Here is a 16,726-nt window from a genome sequence, read left to right on the forward strand (position 1 = left end):
GTTGCTGTAACAAAGATGGCAGTTAGGCGTGTCCAGTAGGCCAGCTTGGTTTCCATATCATCTTCCTCTGGTGGTGTCTGAAGTCAGTTATTGAACACTTTATCTATCCGTCCCATATGCTAAACCCTCATAAGTTGCAAATCACTAAATCACGTCCCAAATACTAACCTCCTTGAATCCCGTCCCAAATACAATCCCGTTCCAAATGCTAAACCCTAAGAAGCTGCAAATCGATCAATACCGTCGTCAATACTAACCCTCCCCCATTACCGTCCAAAATGCTAACCTCAATCCCGTCCCAAATACAATCCCGTTCCAAATGCTAAACCGTAAGAAGCTGCAAATCGATCAATACCGTCGTCAATACTAACCCTCCCCCAATGCCGTCCAAAATGCTAACCTCAATCCCGTCCCAAATACAATACCGTCACAAATGCTAACCTCAATCCCGTCCCAAATACAATACCGTCGCGAATACTAACCTCAATACCGTAGCGAATCCCTAAATACCGTTGCAAATACCTCAATCGAGGGTCAACGCACAATCCCGTCTCAAATCCTTTTTACAATAAATTTAAAAAAAAATATTTAACCATAACCCACCCATTTAAAAATTTTGAAAACATTTTTTTCTAATAGCAGAGATGCTGAACTTTATTTCAAAATCGAAACTAGGTCAAAAACACCTCAGGACATGGCTCTAGGACCCAGGTAGAAAAAATACCAAAAATACCAAAAATACCAAAAATACCAAGTAAATAGGGTTAGGGTTAGGGTTAGGGTTAGGGTTAGGGTTAGGGTTAGGGTTATAGGGTTAGGGTTAGGGTTAGGGTTAGGGTTAGGGTTAGGGTTAGGGTTAGGGTTAGGGTTAGGGTTAGGGTTAGGGTTAGGGTTAGGGTTAGGGTTAGGGTTAGGGTTAGGGTTAGGGTTAGGGTTAGGGTTAGGGTTAGGGTTAGGGTTATATTTATTTGGCATTTTTGGCATTTTTCTACCTGACGTTCTACTGCTCAGTGCGGCATTACTATCGACCTTGCAGTTGATATCGAGCGATATTTTCGTTGTTTGGGTGCTTCTAGACATGATTTAGATGTTTGTACACTCATGGTTGTGTACACATATGGTCAATAGTCTATGAACGTTTCTTGCCGCAGGAGTGGCGTTGGTGAGCTGTGGCTATCGCGTACATGATTTAAAACGGGCTGATAATTATGTGAGTCATGCCCTGGGTTATAGGTCATGTCAGCAGTAAGTAGATATCTCGTAATGACAGACTGGCCTTTGAGTGATAGGCTCAAGGAGAAGATTTTTAATTAGCATTAGTCGATCATTTACAATCCTCGTCAACATAAATAAAAAACGCATAATTTGTTTTCTACTGCTTTTGGCTACATGTTTTTTGCAACATGAGAATTGATTAATATATCAAAGATTGATCTTTATCCTTGTACCTGTATTAACAGTAACTTGCTTGTGTTCTTACCTCCGCACGCTAACGGTCAGGGTACATATTTTCTAAGACAGATCCCTGCCTGTTTACTTCTCTCTGCTTCTTCTCTCTATCCCGCGCCGCACCAGTTTATTGTATTTTCTACCTATATGAATGTAGTATTCATTTGGCTCAATAAACTGCTTTGAATTTGAATTTGAATTTGTAATCGATTATTGTGACCCGAGATTATGTGAATTGCCCGAACACAGGGGGTTCGACAATGTAACGTTGGACGAATATGTCCTGGCCACAGCATTGGCTTGCTATAGGCAGCAGCAGTATCGTCAATTGGTCAGATGGGTATATGGATTTCTCGGAAAGGAAATTCGTGTACCACTTGCATCGTGACGACGTAGGTGCATTTTGAGCCAAAAAAAAATTTTTGTAAAGAAAAAAATTTTTGTACTTAGAAATTTTTTCATCACTCAGTCAGTTGAAAATTTTTCAAAATTTTCAAAATCAAAAATATTTTGGGACTGCACGTTTTGGTGATGTGTGTGCATTTTGAGGAAAAAAACATTTTGTAAAGAAAAAAATTTTTGTACTTTGAAATTTTTTCATCACTCAGTCAGTTGAAAATTTTTCAAAATTTTCAAAATCAAAAATATTTTGGGACTGCACGTTTTTGGTGATGTATGTACGTGCATTTTGAGCCAAAAAAAAAATTTTGTAAAGAAAAAAATTTTTGTACTTTGAAATTTTTTCATCACTCAGTCAGTTGAAAATTTTTCACAAATTTCAAAATCAAAAATATTTTGGGACTGCACGTTTTGGTGATGTAGGTGCATTTTGAGCCAAAAAAAAAATTTTGTAAAGAAAAAAATTTTTGTACTCTGAAATTTTTTCATCACTCAGTCAGTTGAAAATTTTTCACAAATAATTTCAAAATCAAAAATATTTTGGGACTGCACTTTTTGGTGATGTAGGCGCTTGCACGGCCCTATAACCAATTGCAGACACCCGCGGATAGTGTCCACCACAGACAACTCTGGATAGTGTCCACCACCTGGATAGTGAGCGTGTAAATTGGTCTTCAGAGCAAGTTGCCAGAAGGGAAACGATTCGAGTATTTTGGTACGGTAATGGTAGTGGTGGCAATGATATGTTCAACTGGGATGATGTATCGTTTGTGACCTCCGTGTCAAGCCGGGGGAGAATACTTATACAGAGAGAACAATTTTCCAAAATCAAGAAAGGTGTCCGGGTGTCTAGATTCAGGTTGGACGTGTTGGACGTTACCAAGATATCAGACCACGACTTTATGAAAAAAACATCTTCCCCTATCGATAGGCTATGTACCGAAAAGAGCAAATTAACACATAGAAGATACAATTCACAAAGAGACGAGCATCGGCGGCGGTGGCGGTCAAAAGCAACTATAAGGTAAAGCAACTGATAGGTAACCATTTTCTACATTAACCGTGTACACAGACACTCATCCAACAGTATATTCAACAGTAGCCTCCAATCAAGATGTTACTAAAATCGACTGATGTATTCAAAATTATCCATTACCAAAGACAAGACGACGCTATACAGGCACAAAATGGAAAGGTGTTTGCTCAAGACACCAGTGCTGGCAATGGCACAAAGTTGTTTTTGACGATAAAAGAGACTGAGAAGTGTGATGCAGCAGTAACCAAGAACAGTCAATGTGGGAGACACTTTATGTCTGTGCTGGAAAAAGATCATCACCTTTACGAAGTGCTGCTTGAAAACAGACCAACTAGATTCTATCTGGACATAGATTGCCCATGGGAGCATGGACCGGTAGACGTTAATGGTTTGATAGAGGGATTGCGACAGTTTTCCGAACGCAGAGATACGTTTGACGATGTAATTATCCTGGAATCGAATAGAAAGGAAACGAAATATAGTTACCACGTAGTATTTCCACAAGCCATTTTCAAAGACGTAAAAACAAATATGAGATTTTTCGTTCTAGCATTTGTAGAGTGGTTTTCACAACAGCAACAAGAAAAACTATTCTATACCAACGGCAAAGGAAAAACCAAATGCGTCATCGATACTAAGGTTTATACGAGAAACCGAAATTTCCGACTGATAGGACAAAGCAAAGCTGGTGTTGGTGGTGTTAAACTCAAACCCATGTCACCATCGTCGTTCACCAATGACGGTCACATGACTATTCTGCAACCAGATAGAGCAGAAGTCACAGTAACAGAAGAAATTTTAGACGACATATGCAAAGATTCTTCGGTCATCGTTCACAAAAGTCCAGATACTTGTGTAAAAATGTCGAGGAAATCACTATCCTTGCTCAACTGGGATAAAGAAAAAGTAAGAAAAGAGATTGACGAGGACAAACTTTTTACTTATGTCAAAACCTCCGAAGATACCAAGGGCAAGTTGATGATAAAATCAGATAAAGACATAGCTGACGCTATAGATGCAAACGCATTGCGTGACGTCGACTTTGCATCATTCTTTTTACCTATTTTACATTCGCTGTGTTTGTCGACGGATGGATCTTTGAACAAAGACAAATTAAAAGCCTGGATGAACATGTCCTCTGACACAAAAGCAGAACGATTGCTCAAAGATGCCATCGGCGATAAAAACAAGTGTGGCGATAGAATCAGATGTGGGTACGCCATAGAATTCATTCGACAAACTCTGCGTAGAAAGATCGAAGATTGCCGGCCAGGCAACTTGAGAATTGCAGACAGCATAGATGACACGTACGCTTTTCCCGCTAAAGCTAACGGATGGACACCATTGCAAACTGGTGACCAGTTGAGAGGTTTCATCGAGGATATCACATCACAAGACAACAAATTTGCCAAGACGCAGAACGAACGTAGAAGGTTGTTCCTGTTAACTGGTAGAATGGGCGTTGGTAAAACAAATGCAGTCTTACAATTTGTTACTAACCAACTCAGGCAAGGTCACGTTAAAAATGTGACATATCTAGCACCGAGGCAATTGTTGGCGCAGAAAACGGCTAATAAAATGAAAACACTTAAACCGGTGAAATATGACAGAGCTAGCTTTGATGTAATGCTTTATCACCACGGATCCGATGATAAATTTAAATGGCTGGAAGAACAAAGCATGAACACCGGAGACCGTTACAATATCACGTTGTCGTCCGAAGAACATCAACAGAAAAACAATCAAGGAAAGTTTCATTCCGCATGTATTAATTCAATTAACTGTACACCGGAAGATAACGATATTTTAATTGTGGACGAACTTGCCATGTCCGTGGGAAACATGTTCATGCACTGGAGTCGTTGTAAGGATACAGCAGTGGAGGAAGGTGGTGTGATGAACATGTCAAATGATTTGATGCTGATGGATGACGTCAGAAAGAGAATGCAGAGATGCAGACTAGTGTTCTTTTTAGAGGCTAGAATGACAGAGAACATGGTATCTGCATTCACCGACATGTGGACTTGGCAGGATACACTCTCTAATATTTTGAATCAAAACGCAACAGATGTCAAACTTGCAGTGAAATTACCCATAAGCGATGGTGACAAATTACAAGACATCAAATCCTGGAAACGGTGGATCTCGCAAAGAAAGTATAAATTGAAAATAGAAGAGAATTCGTTTCGATACAATCCAGATACGAATCGTGTCGCTATACAGATGGATCCCATCAATATTGTTGTAGCGCCTAACCCGATCTACGGCCCGGTTTTCGATCAATTGGTCGAATTTCAAGACCATGCAATGCTACGATCGAGGATTCTTTATGCGCTTCTGGAGGAAGAAAAAAAGATTGTCATCTACACCTCTTCTGCACGTGATGCACACAGTTTAGTTAATGACATTGCAGCAATTACTGGTTGGACCGAGAAACCGGTTATCCCAGACAGCGTTCCAGTCACTGCATGGACATTGCGAAATTCTGATGACAAGGACGCTGCAGTGTCTAAATACATAAACGATGCCAGAGTAGTGATTTTTTCGAATGCCATGGGAGCAGGTCCTTCCTACGAGAAACCAGATGCCTTCGACGAAGCGTATTTCATGGTTACAATGTCTAAAGGATGTCCATCGTTGCCTGACATGATTCAGTTAACGGCAAGAGTGAGATCGATCACCAGTAAAACACTGTACTTTGCAGTCAGGACGGTTTCATACAAATCGAAAAGACACGTGATGGAAAAACAATTGAATTTCATCCAGACTACGCTACCATCGAGATACAACAGTATGTTGAAATATCAAACCGATCATTACAGGGCCAATTATGATCAACGAGTAAGCCCGCTAAATGGAAAAGTCCAGACCAGAGAAGCACTGAAAGTAGCCTATTCCATGTTCGATATGAATAGCGATAAATACGTCGAACCGAGTCATCACTTCTACAGTTCTAGCAACGATGATTCACAGACAAAAATACCGGTGATGAGCTTAACATCTATAAACAGTGCAAAACGATGCGGTTCAAAACTAGTAAAATTCCTTGCCGATGAAATGGAGAAAGAATCCCCCGCGGTATACAGAGAAGATGCAGACAAACTGATCGTCAATGTAGTTAACTACAACATGATAAACTTTCGTCACCGAAAACGACCATATTCTGAATCTCAAACGGACAAGAACATTGCTGATGCATCACCTGTCAGAAAGAAATTTCTGCCGAGCGTCGATGGCAATGGTCGTGAGACAGATTTCTCTGTTGTAGTGCCATACAAAGAACGTTTCAACAGGAAAGAAGAAAAAACTACAGCTTTACCCAATATTGACTCATATTCATGTCATGAATTCGATACAATGGAAGAACAACCACTAATTTGAATAGCTTTATCCGATATAAACTCCTGTGTTCATGTCATGAATTTGATATAATGGAAGAACTACTCCACTAATTTATATTTTGTGAAAGAGGAAGTTGAATAAAAAACATTTCGTAAAACAAAAGCATGTAGTCTTTTTTTCTCAGTCTCTTGTGACTTTCTCTAGTTTCAACTTCCACCACTCCACCACCAGAGTGGCGCTAGTAGTTCGCAGTAGGCAGAGACATAGGTTATGACGTATCTATGTCCGTGCCTACTGTGAATTTTGGCCATTTTCACAATATTTGCCTACACAATGTACTACGAAAGGAACAATTCCTTATGCATATACAACGTTACCTTATTATATATGCATAGGGGGTCGAAAGGTCAACTATCATATGGATTGATGAATAAATTAATTGTATGGTCACGTGTGATCACGAATTGAGGTGATTTTGTTAAACGGAGGTCTCCTTCATTGACTTTGGCCCAGGGGTGTTGTCCCTGACTGCCAAAAAAATCAAAATGGCTGCCTACAGTAATGTAGTTCCGATTCCCGCCACCGGTAGATCGCAGATGGCGCTGCTACTTTTGACTAATGCCATTTCAATGAAACAGTGTACAATTTTTAAACTCTCATAAAATTTAAACCGATAGACCGATTTCGATGAACTAAAGCTTAAAATGATCTCCTTTCGATTCTGAACAACTTTCTCGCAGGTTGTAGGGGTCTATCTTAAAAAATGAAAAAGTTTTGAAAAGTGATGATGGGAATCCCCAACCCTGCAATCATCATGTCTATAAAGAGAACATTCAATGTGGTACCTGAGTTTTCACTGCTGCTGGAATCATGTTTGTATCTGGTAAAAAACACGTAGACAAAGTGTTTAGGAGAGATTCATACATGGGAATGTGAATGATATAGATTTTTGGTTGGACTTGTGAATTTCCAGGAAATTTATTTTTGTCAGAATCGTTTTTCCTTCATCACAAACCAATGCATTGCATTGCATCATTTTTTCAAAACACGCGAATTGAGTGAAAAAAAATGCAAATGTACATGTTTGAAACAATCGGTAAGGCTTTGGTTGACCAAATAGAGTCGAATAGAAACAATTTTGCAGCGTCTAACGTCATTAGTAAAACGTGTCGCAATGCAGGTGTGATGAATCTAGGCGATTACGAGAGCATCAGTTTCAAGTACAAAAACACTAACACCCAGTTCTTGAAATCTGAACTGTTCGACGGGGACGGCTGTTCTGAGGCGAAATCAGAGAGTCTTCTCGAGATGACGTGGGGTATATTGGACAGAAATAGGCGGTAGGCTCTGTCGGGATTCAAGTTCACTGCCAGATCCTCGATACAGTACGTGGTGTCCGACAGATCTAGATTCCCGGTGCAGTCCAACAATACGTCTGGCAGATTAACTGCCCCCGCCAGGGTCCGATCCAACTTGTCAATGTGTTTCAACAGACGCAAATGCATAGTCACCTCGTCTTTGTTGTCGAAAGTAGTTGTTTGTGTTCCTTCTGTTATAACGCGATCCAAGTCAGTACCTTTGTGCGTGGACACTGAGAACTCATCGACACCACCGTATTCTTCTCGCTCCAATTTGACAGATTCTATACAATCGTTTATTCTCCGAGTAGGTTGGACGAGTACTCGGTCGATAATTTTGCTATTCACGGTCAACGGGTAAGAGGTCGAAGAAGACGTCGTTGGCAGTGTCGACGAATATTCATCATCGTCATTGTCGAAATCCTCGTCTTGATTTGATGATAATTCATCGCCTTCACCATAGTAATTGGTAGCCGTTCCCTGTGTCAACAAATAATGTGCACTGTGAATGAGTTTGACGTTATCGGTTGTTGGCACACCAAATTGCGCGAGTCGCCAAATCTAGAAACGGTGAACGTGTTAACATACGAAAGACACCGCCAAGAACTACTGCTGAACAACGACGATCATCGATCACAGCCACCACTCGTGCTAACACTTTACAAACTTGAACGTGTAAATTGGTCTTCAGAGCCAGTTGCCAGAAGGGAAACGATTCGAGTATTTTGGTACGGTAATGGTAGTGGTGGCAATGATATGTTCAACTGGGATGATGTATCGTTTGTGACCTCCGTGTCAAGCCGGGGGAGAATACTTATACAGAGAGAACAGTTTTCCAAAATCAAGAAAGGTGTCCGGGTGTCTAAATTCAGGTTGGACGTGTTGGACGTTACCAAGATATTAGACCACGACTTTATGATAAAAACATCTTCCCCTATCGATAGGCTGTGTACCGAAAAGAGCAAATTAACACATAGAAGATGGTTGGTCGGAAAGGGATTGAGTGTCGTAACGAGTGCGAATAATATAGCCGCAACATCGCCCCTCTATCCCTGTTTAATGCCACATTGTAATGTCAAATCAGAGGACGAACTATTCCAAACGGATACAGGGAAAAATGAGGACAATCAACAACCATTGCAAGGTGGTGGTGATGATGGTGGTGGTGGTGGTGGTGGTGGTGGTGGTCGTACAACAATAACTCTGTACGACCATAATCGTAAAACAACTTATACAATTTACAAAGAGACGAGCATCGGCGGCGGTGGCGGTCAAAAGCAACTAGTAGAATCGTCTTTAGTAATGAACGTCACAACATCCAGTTGCATCACTGAAGAGCAGTTTGTCAAAGTACACGACGAGTGTAATTTTTGTCATCGCTACGAATTGACAAACTTGTCCGTATTCCCGGGAGATCCGAGCGGCAATACTTTCGTCCTAGATACGTACGACGAAGAATCGTCTCTGCTTTGGAAAGGGTGGCTGTTGGACGTGACCACCATGACACTGCACGACGCTCTACCACCAACACCAACACATCGAGGGAACGAAGAAATTATGCATTTGAACACTTGGCATTTTCCACCAATCACGTCATCTTCATTTAAACAACGACCAAGTCTGCATGCCGCTTGTCTGTTTTATTTCTCTCACACGTACAGTATAGCCGAAGAACAATGGATTCGACAATTGTGCCATTATCCAGTGAGGACAACTGCAGAAATCGTACGGAATCATCAGTCTTCAGAGCACTCGCCGACGACCATGGAGAGTATTGTGACAAGACAAATACATCAAGCTATGCGTCCTCCACCACCACCACCACCACCACCCACTCCAGAAGGCGACACAACGCAGGACCTCAAACAGCGCAGGCGGCTTCAACCTCAGCGGCGTCTCCACACGAGGACGTAACTCCTTTGTTCAACGACACTTCACCGTTTCTAAATACTAGTACCCGATTCAACGGTCATCATCCAACAAGTTTTCCTACCACGAGCTACCACGACAGGACGGCGGCGACAGCTGAGTCCCTGGGGGTGGACAAGTTGACCGACGAAACTTCCCGACTCGTGTTTAAAAGAGATCTGTTGAGAGGCGTAAGTACAGATCTCATGACTCGACAGCTGGTCACAACCGCCAACAACAGCAACAACAACAACAGATATCCATCAGCACCAATGGACTTTTCGTCAACAACTAATAACGTAGCTACACAAGAAAGATTGAAAGACTACATTCGTCGTTCTAGTGAGATTAGCAGAGAAATCAAATATAAACAAGAAAAACGTTTCATTCTGTCGAATATTAGAGATGCCCAACGAATGTACACGTCACAACGATACATACAATCACAAGTACAGAAAGCCACTAGATCTGTAGGTGCGATGAAACGTCTATACGAAGAACATCGTCTACACTCTGACAAATTTGCCGACGACGTCGACGATTTGACCGATACACTAGACAGTTTGGAAGTCGATAGAGAACTGATTTACGGTAACGCGATACTAACTAAAGGTGCATGTGCATTTCACTGTGATGATACTGATAGCAACGACGACGATGACAATGTCAACAGTCATCACGCTACAGCTGCTGCTGCTGCTGCTGCTGCTGCTACTACTACTAGAGTGTATCGAAATGAATATGATACAATTGTGAACTCTGCAATTGCAAATTACAATAGTAGCCTAGTGGTAAAACAAAATCCAAAATAAAACACTTACACGTACAACTTTTTTATTGCATGTTTCTCTACATAGTTTCATAGCATTTCAGATCAGATTCGTCGATAACGCATTCGCTGTGATGATGGTCGCTTGTGTGCTCACTGTGTTCTACTAGCCCAAAATCAGCCGCGGTTGGGTATTTGTAGTAGATTGACTTATTTCTAACGCTTTTGTATCCCAGTCTACAGAATTTAAAATTGTTTCCAGAGTAGCCGTCCGTAAAGACTAGCGGGTCACCGAAATTGGACAACGATTGCTGATCAGGTCCATACAAGAACATGTACAGTCTTTGTGGCACCTCATATACTACGTTCCTGTTGTTCAGTCCCACCCTGCTAGTGTCCACAACTCCAGATTTGTACACGAACGTAATCAGAGCGTCCGAAACATGTTGTTTCCAACATTTGCAGCACGATCTGTCGACGCATTCGAAACATTGCCACAAGGTTCTGAAGCTATAACACAAACTCGACAGATTTGTGTACACAGGTGTTGGTCTTGGTCCACCTCGACGTTTCCATAACGGCGGGTCACAGTTGGTCACAGAATGATCAACATCAGATGAAAAAGTGAACCAATCTTGTGAAGAGGATATGTAACGAAAGTCCTTGAATAGTTTGTTGTTGTTGTTGTTGTTATATTGTTTGATCTCATCCGGGTGATACGTGAACGCCACACATTCATTTTGTCCTTTCACTTCTTGATGCTCAGGGTCGGCCGGCGGTGGCTTCACCACTCCAGTCTGTCTCGTCCTGTTGTACCGTCTGCGAATTTTCTTCGCCAAGATGTTTGGTCGGTGGTTCATTGTTGTTGCTTTGTGAGCACATTTCACAACCAACACATATTAATACTTCTCTTCCAGATACCATTATGGTGTCCTCCTCTCCACCATGCCCTTGCTGTGGAAAACGACAACCTGTTCAAATCCGTTTTTTTCACGACATAGCGAGTCTCTAAACAGTGCCGTGTGTTGTTCGCAGTCGCATCCACCGACGTTTACGTCTTTTTTCTTGCCGAACGTGTAGATCCATCTACATATGCTCCGCGCCCTGATAGCTCGACTATTTGTCATTCGCATAAATTCCGCATCGTTTGTACACGAACTGTTCACTAATTCACGTTTGTCATCGCCGCTGCAACGAGACCACGCTTCGTCGATATCTGCACACGTTGAGTTTGTGTCGAGCAGTAGGCATTGTATATCGAAACAACGATTGTGCAACCTCGACGACTGTCTCACACTGTGTTGCTCGTTCGAATCACCACGACGACGACCATCACCATCATTGGCAGCATCCGTCACGAGTTGTGACACTGCCGATGATGGTGAATAGTGATGATGTACGTGCTTTTTAAACGTACAATTACACGTAAATCTCAGTCGTTGTTCTATGTCGTCGGTTTGACCTATAGTGGTAAAATGAAGCTTGCATCGAGGACATACACGACACTGACTGATCGTATCTAAGGTGGAACTGTTCAATGGGCTGGGCGATGTCAACGACTTCTTGATGCACGAATCTTTCTCCGAATAAGTTGGCAACGTGATGCCGGCCAGGTCTTCGGGCACGATAGGAAACGTGTCTAGCATGACAACGTATTTGACCAGGTCATCGATACGATCATCTGATGAAACAATTTTAAACTCGGCGGCTCTATTCCCACCACTAGTGGATTTTTGTCGTGGGGGCTGCCATATCATATGGTTCAGATGTTGAGAGATGCTCTCGACGTAGATTCTTCTCATCAAGTCGGCAGTGGTGAGCATGTTACTCGTTCCCGAGTCCCTGTGCGGATGGTATATGGGAACGTGAGTGATTTTCCAATGAAAATTCGATTTGAACTTTTCTTCATCGTCTCTCACCAGCCGCCGAGGAAAGCAACGCGACGACGTGGTGGACGCATTTGTTGCCAGACAACGTTGAAATTCATCGGGAAACAACAGCAATTTGAAAAACGTAATCAACGTCTCTCGATATCGGTTCTGTTCGAATTGACTTAGCGTTAGCGCACCTCCGACAAGCGGATCTGGATTGTAACCCGGCGTGTTTCGTACGTAGTCGGTATAGAATTGATATGCTGTGTACACTCGTTCGGTAGACACAAATGCGGCGTAGAAAGCGGTCATTCCACAAAACGAAGTTATGTTGTCGCAGTGGGTGTTATCGAAGGGTTTACATTCACCTATCAGTTCTTTGCCGGCTCGATCCAATTCAACGAGTGTGTGTCTCAGTTGATCGGTGAATTTCTCCAGTCTTGACACGAACAGCTGTTGACCTTTGCCTTTGGTTGTGCTGAACACTCTGTCGGGCAACAGTGTGGATAGGTGTTTCATGTTTTCTGCAGTGGCTGCCCATTCGTCCACGAAAAACTGTGTGAGTGCATCGTACGTGTTCAAAGAGATGTTCATGATCTACATAAGCACAAGCGGGTGCGTGTTCTTGGGTGCGTGCGGGTGAGTTTGTGTGTGCGTGTCTAATGTACTTTTCCACTAAGTGGCACCACTGATGACGTTATAGAAAATCCAATGCTAGTTTACACGTCATTTCAAAATCGTCAAAACTGAAGATAGAATCGCTGTTGTTGTTGTTGTTGTTGTTGTTGTTGTTGTTGTTGTTGTTGTTGTTGTTGTAACACATCATGAGATGGTCTCCCTCTGAAGCAAGTTTAACCAGTTCGCTAACTCGCCATTCCTCGTTTTCGCATTTGGACCGCGACGAAGCCGTCTGAACAACAATGTCTTCGATCTGAATATTGGCGTCCTTGTACATCTGATACTTTTCTGGTGAGCGCGTGATGAAAGAACTGGTTTCTTGTTTCCAAGTGGGTTTGTCGGCGTGGCGCGGCTGAGGCTCCGGTACGAGTAGAACGTCGTGGTGGTCACAGGTGGTTTTTCTGTTATGATCCAGACAAACGTCAACGTTATACTTGGTGATCTCGTCTAGAATGTCAATTTGGGGAAGAACACCGTCGTCTTGCTGTGCCTGTTGTACCTGTTGCAGTGATTGTCCGCAGTTACTGAATTTGAGTATAATCTTGTGCAGGTTTTCGTTGGTCTTCACAGTTGTCGACTTGGCCGTTGGAGATTCTCGTGGCGATTTAGACTTGGGCGACTCCCGCTTTGATTGTGTTTGATGCGTTGTTGATCTGGTAGGAGTAGTATTCTTCTTTTGCGGTACGTACCGATAGCCAGGATGATCGATGAGGTGCTGTTTCTTTTCTCGCTTGGCCATTTCCACAAAAGACTGTTTGAAGTCTCGGGGAAGACTGTGCCACTGTTTGGCTGCGGCCTTTGATAACGCTTGCTGGCACTTTATGGAATCACCACACAATTTGGCAAACTGACTGCGAAATATGAAAAAGGCGTTGCTCGGTCTCTTGACGTGTGCTGGCGACCTGGTCATGATGATGATGATGATGATGATGATGATGATGATGATGATGATGCTTCAGTTTTTTCCGTGTCTTTCCTCAGTCTCTCACACTGTTCCAACAACAGTGACATTTCAATATTATTCCGAGTGAAATGTGTCTGGGTGTCCAGGTATCCAGATGAGTCATAGCCTGTAACATGCTTGAAGTGTGAAATGTGTCTGGGTGTCCAGGTATCCAGATGAGTCATAGCCTGTAACATGATTGAAGTGTCCAATAGGCGAGGTGGAGCTGGCAGTGTCGTCCATGTGCCTGTAGCACAAGTGTTACAACCCTCACTAGACAATTTTCACACTTGCTCCAGTCCAGTCCAGTCCTGTCCAGTCCAGTCCAGTCCAGTCCAGTCCAGTTCAGTCCAGTCCAGTCCAGTCCAGTATAATCCAGTCAAGTCACCATCTTCACGTTGTATGAACCATGAGTCATCGACAGCTGCAGTGTCGAATCGTATTTTCGAAACCCTACTACAGTTTACGCGAGCTCAACGATGCTGTTGCGTGCGGAAAAGAGATTGGTAGAATATTTGCAGGAGACTGTCAACAGACGCCGAAATTGTCACACTCTGCTTCTTCTCTCTGTCCCGCGCCGCACCAGTTCATTGTATTTTCTACCTATATGAATGTAGCATTCATTTGGCTCAATAAACTGCTTTGAATTTGAATTTGAATTTGAATTTGAATTTGAATTTGAATTTGAATTTGAATTTGAATTTGTAATCGATTATTGTGACCCGAGATTATGTGAATTGCCCGCCCGAACACAGGGGGTTCGACAATGTAACGTTGGACGAATATGTCCTGGCCACAGCCGCATCGGCTGGCTATAAGCAGCAGCAGCAGCAGCAGCAGCAGCAGCAGCAGCAGCAGCAGCAGCAGCAGCAGCAGCAGCAGCAGTATGGGCGGAGGGCTTATGAGGTCGGTCACCAGACCACAAGAGGCATCGCCACACTGCATGTCGTCAATTGGTCAGATGGGTATATGGATTTCTCGGAAAGGAAATTCGTGTACCACTTGCATCGTGACGACGTAGTTGCATTTTGAGCCCAAAAAAAGTTTTTTTAAAGAAAAACATTTTTGTACTTAGAAATTTTTTCATCACTCAGTCAGTTGAAAATTTTTCAAAATTTTCAAAATCAAAAATATTTTGGGACTGCACGTTTTGGTGATGTAGGTGCATTTTGAGCCAAAAAAAAAATTTAGTAAAGAAAACAAATTTTGGTACTTTGAAATTTTTTCATCACTCAGTCAGTTGAAAATGTTTCAAAAATTTCAAAGTCAAAAATATTTTGGGACTGCACGTTTTTGGTGATGTAGGTGCATTTTGAGGGAAAAACATTTTTTGTAAAGAAAAAAATTTTTGTACTTAGAAATTTTTTCATCACTCAGTCAGTTGTACAAACTTCAAGACTTGAGACTGACGATCGAGGTACATTGACAGAGACTGACGAGGTAGACCATTGTAGTCGTCTCACTGTTTCTGATGCTTGATGTGTCCGAGTCAGTGATAGCGGTTGCATCATTTAGATTTCCCGAGTAAATGTCCTGGTTTTTTGCTGAATTGTCACAAGCTGCGGCATTTTCGGCACATACAGAAAAGTCTATCAAGTCGCTCCTGCAGCAGATATTATTGTAGGCTGTGCATTACTGCGTTCTCGCCATTGTTTCGTGTTGGTGTACAGCGATTTTTGTGTCGAGAAATGGCATGCTCTGAGTTGGTAAAGAATAATTGTGATTGTCGGACTCGGTCTGTGGATCATCATCATCATCATCATCATCATCATCATCATCATCATCAGGTCGTTCTTTCTTTCTCGAATTGTTGTTATTGTTCCCCACCCCTCTCTTGCTCTTTTTCATAATCATCATTGTTGTCAAATCTTTGCCTATATTATTCGTGATCAAATTTTGGATGAAGTCTCCTGTCAGAAGGTCTCTTTCTCTCAATTCATCGCTCTGAATGAGCGTTTCGTATGGTTCCACGCCTTCAGTTGACATTTTGTCATTTATCATCAGATGAGGGCCACATCCGATTTTGACACGCTTGCTCTGCCACAAAAGACGGAAAAGTCTGTTCTTCGAGTAGACGGATAGGTCTATTGGTGTCTTCTCGTTGTCTCTCTGTTGTCCACGTAAACGTGTTTCCATGAACTTAATACCGCATTGTCGTGTGTCGTGTTTATAGTAGCTGCATTATCCATTTGTCGCAGGCGGGCGTCCAACATGATCGCTAACGATTTTGCATCTTTCTGATTCTCGAAAATGGCATCTGGAAAGAGGAGGTGCTGACTGTGTTTCACGTCTGGATGGTGGGAGTCCATTACGATCACCCTGTTGAACCTTTCGTCTCTGTCGACTAGACGTCGTGCTTCCTCTATGATGGCACGTGTACAAATCTCTCCAGAGGACCATGGTTTCTCAAGGTCCAAGTAGAATCTGACGGGTTGGTTGTCCAATATTCGCTCGTAAACATGACGATCATTTCTGAAGAAATTGAAGTATGACTTGTCGCATTCGTGACGGGCACGTGACGAATTGACACATCGGAGTGTCAGGAACTGTTTGGATCCTTTGCACGCCGGCGTGTCCGTGGCAAAAACTCTACCTTGTTCGGACTGGTCAGCTAAGTCAAGCTTCCAAAATCTTCCGGTTATTTGAATGTTGCACATAGTGTGTGTGTGTGTGTGTGTGTGTGTGTGTGTGTGTGTGTGTGTGTGTGTGTGTGTGTGTGTGTGTTCATCGATTGAGCCAATTTGATATTAAGTTTGCCAAGTAGCTGCTGATGTGAGTAGTGTGATTGAGAGAAACTTATCCTGTTAGGTATATAGGTACCTTTATACCTTTTTCATAACGGTGTCTGGGGTCAATGGTGGTATCTGGACACGAAGACACTATCCCTAACCCTAGCCTGGATACCGTGCCTGGCCGGTGACCTTTTAAGAGACACGACATATTGTCATTGTACTACCATCACATCCTGCTGCT

General features: G+C 42.6%; 2 protein-coding genes across 2 annotated transcripts; one reads left to right on the forward strand and one right to left on the reverse strand.

Annotated features, from left to right (window-relative positions):
- Positions 1-12,829: 12,829 nt before the first annotated feature.
- LOC135483067 (histone-lysine N-methyltransferase, H3 lysine-79 specific-like) lies at positions 12,830-13,720 on the reverse strand. Its single transcript, XM_064763576.1, has one exon. It carries the CDS (start codon positions 13,718-13,720, stop codon positions 12,830-12,832), a length of 891 nt encoding a protein of 296 aa, XP_064619646.1.
- A 228-nt stretch (positions 13,721-13,948) lies between these two features.
- Positions 13,949-14,785, forward strand: LOC135483068 (probable serine/threonine-protein kinase drkD). The gene is made up of 2 exons (XM_064763577.1): positions 13,949-14,192; positions 14,553-14,785. The coding sequence occupies exons 1-2, from the start codon at positions 13,949-13,951 to the stop codon at positions 14,783-14,785; spliced, it is 477 nt and encodes a 158-aa protein (XP_064619647.1).
- Positions 14,786-16,726: the final 1,941 nt, after the last annotated feature.

Source organism: Lineus longissimus, chromosome 2, assembly GCF_910592395.1.
Source record: "Lineus longissimus chromosome 2, tnLinLong1.2, whole genome shotgun sequence".
NCBI lineage: Eukaryota > Metazoa > Nemertea > Pilidiophora > Heteronemertea > Lineidae > Lineus > Lineus longissimus.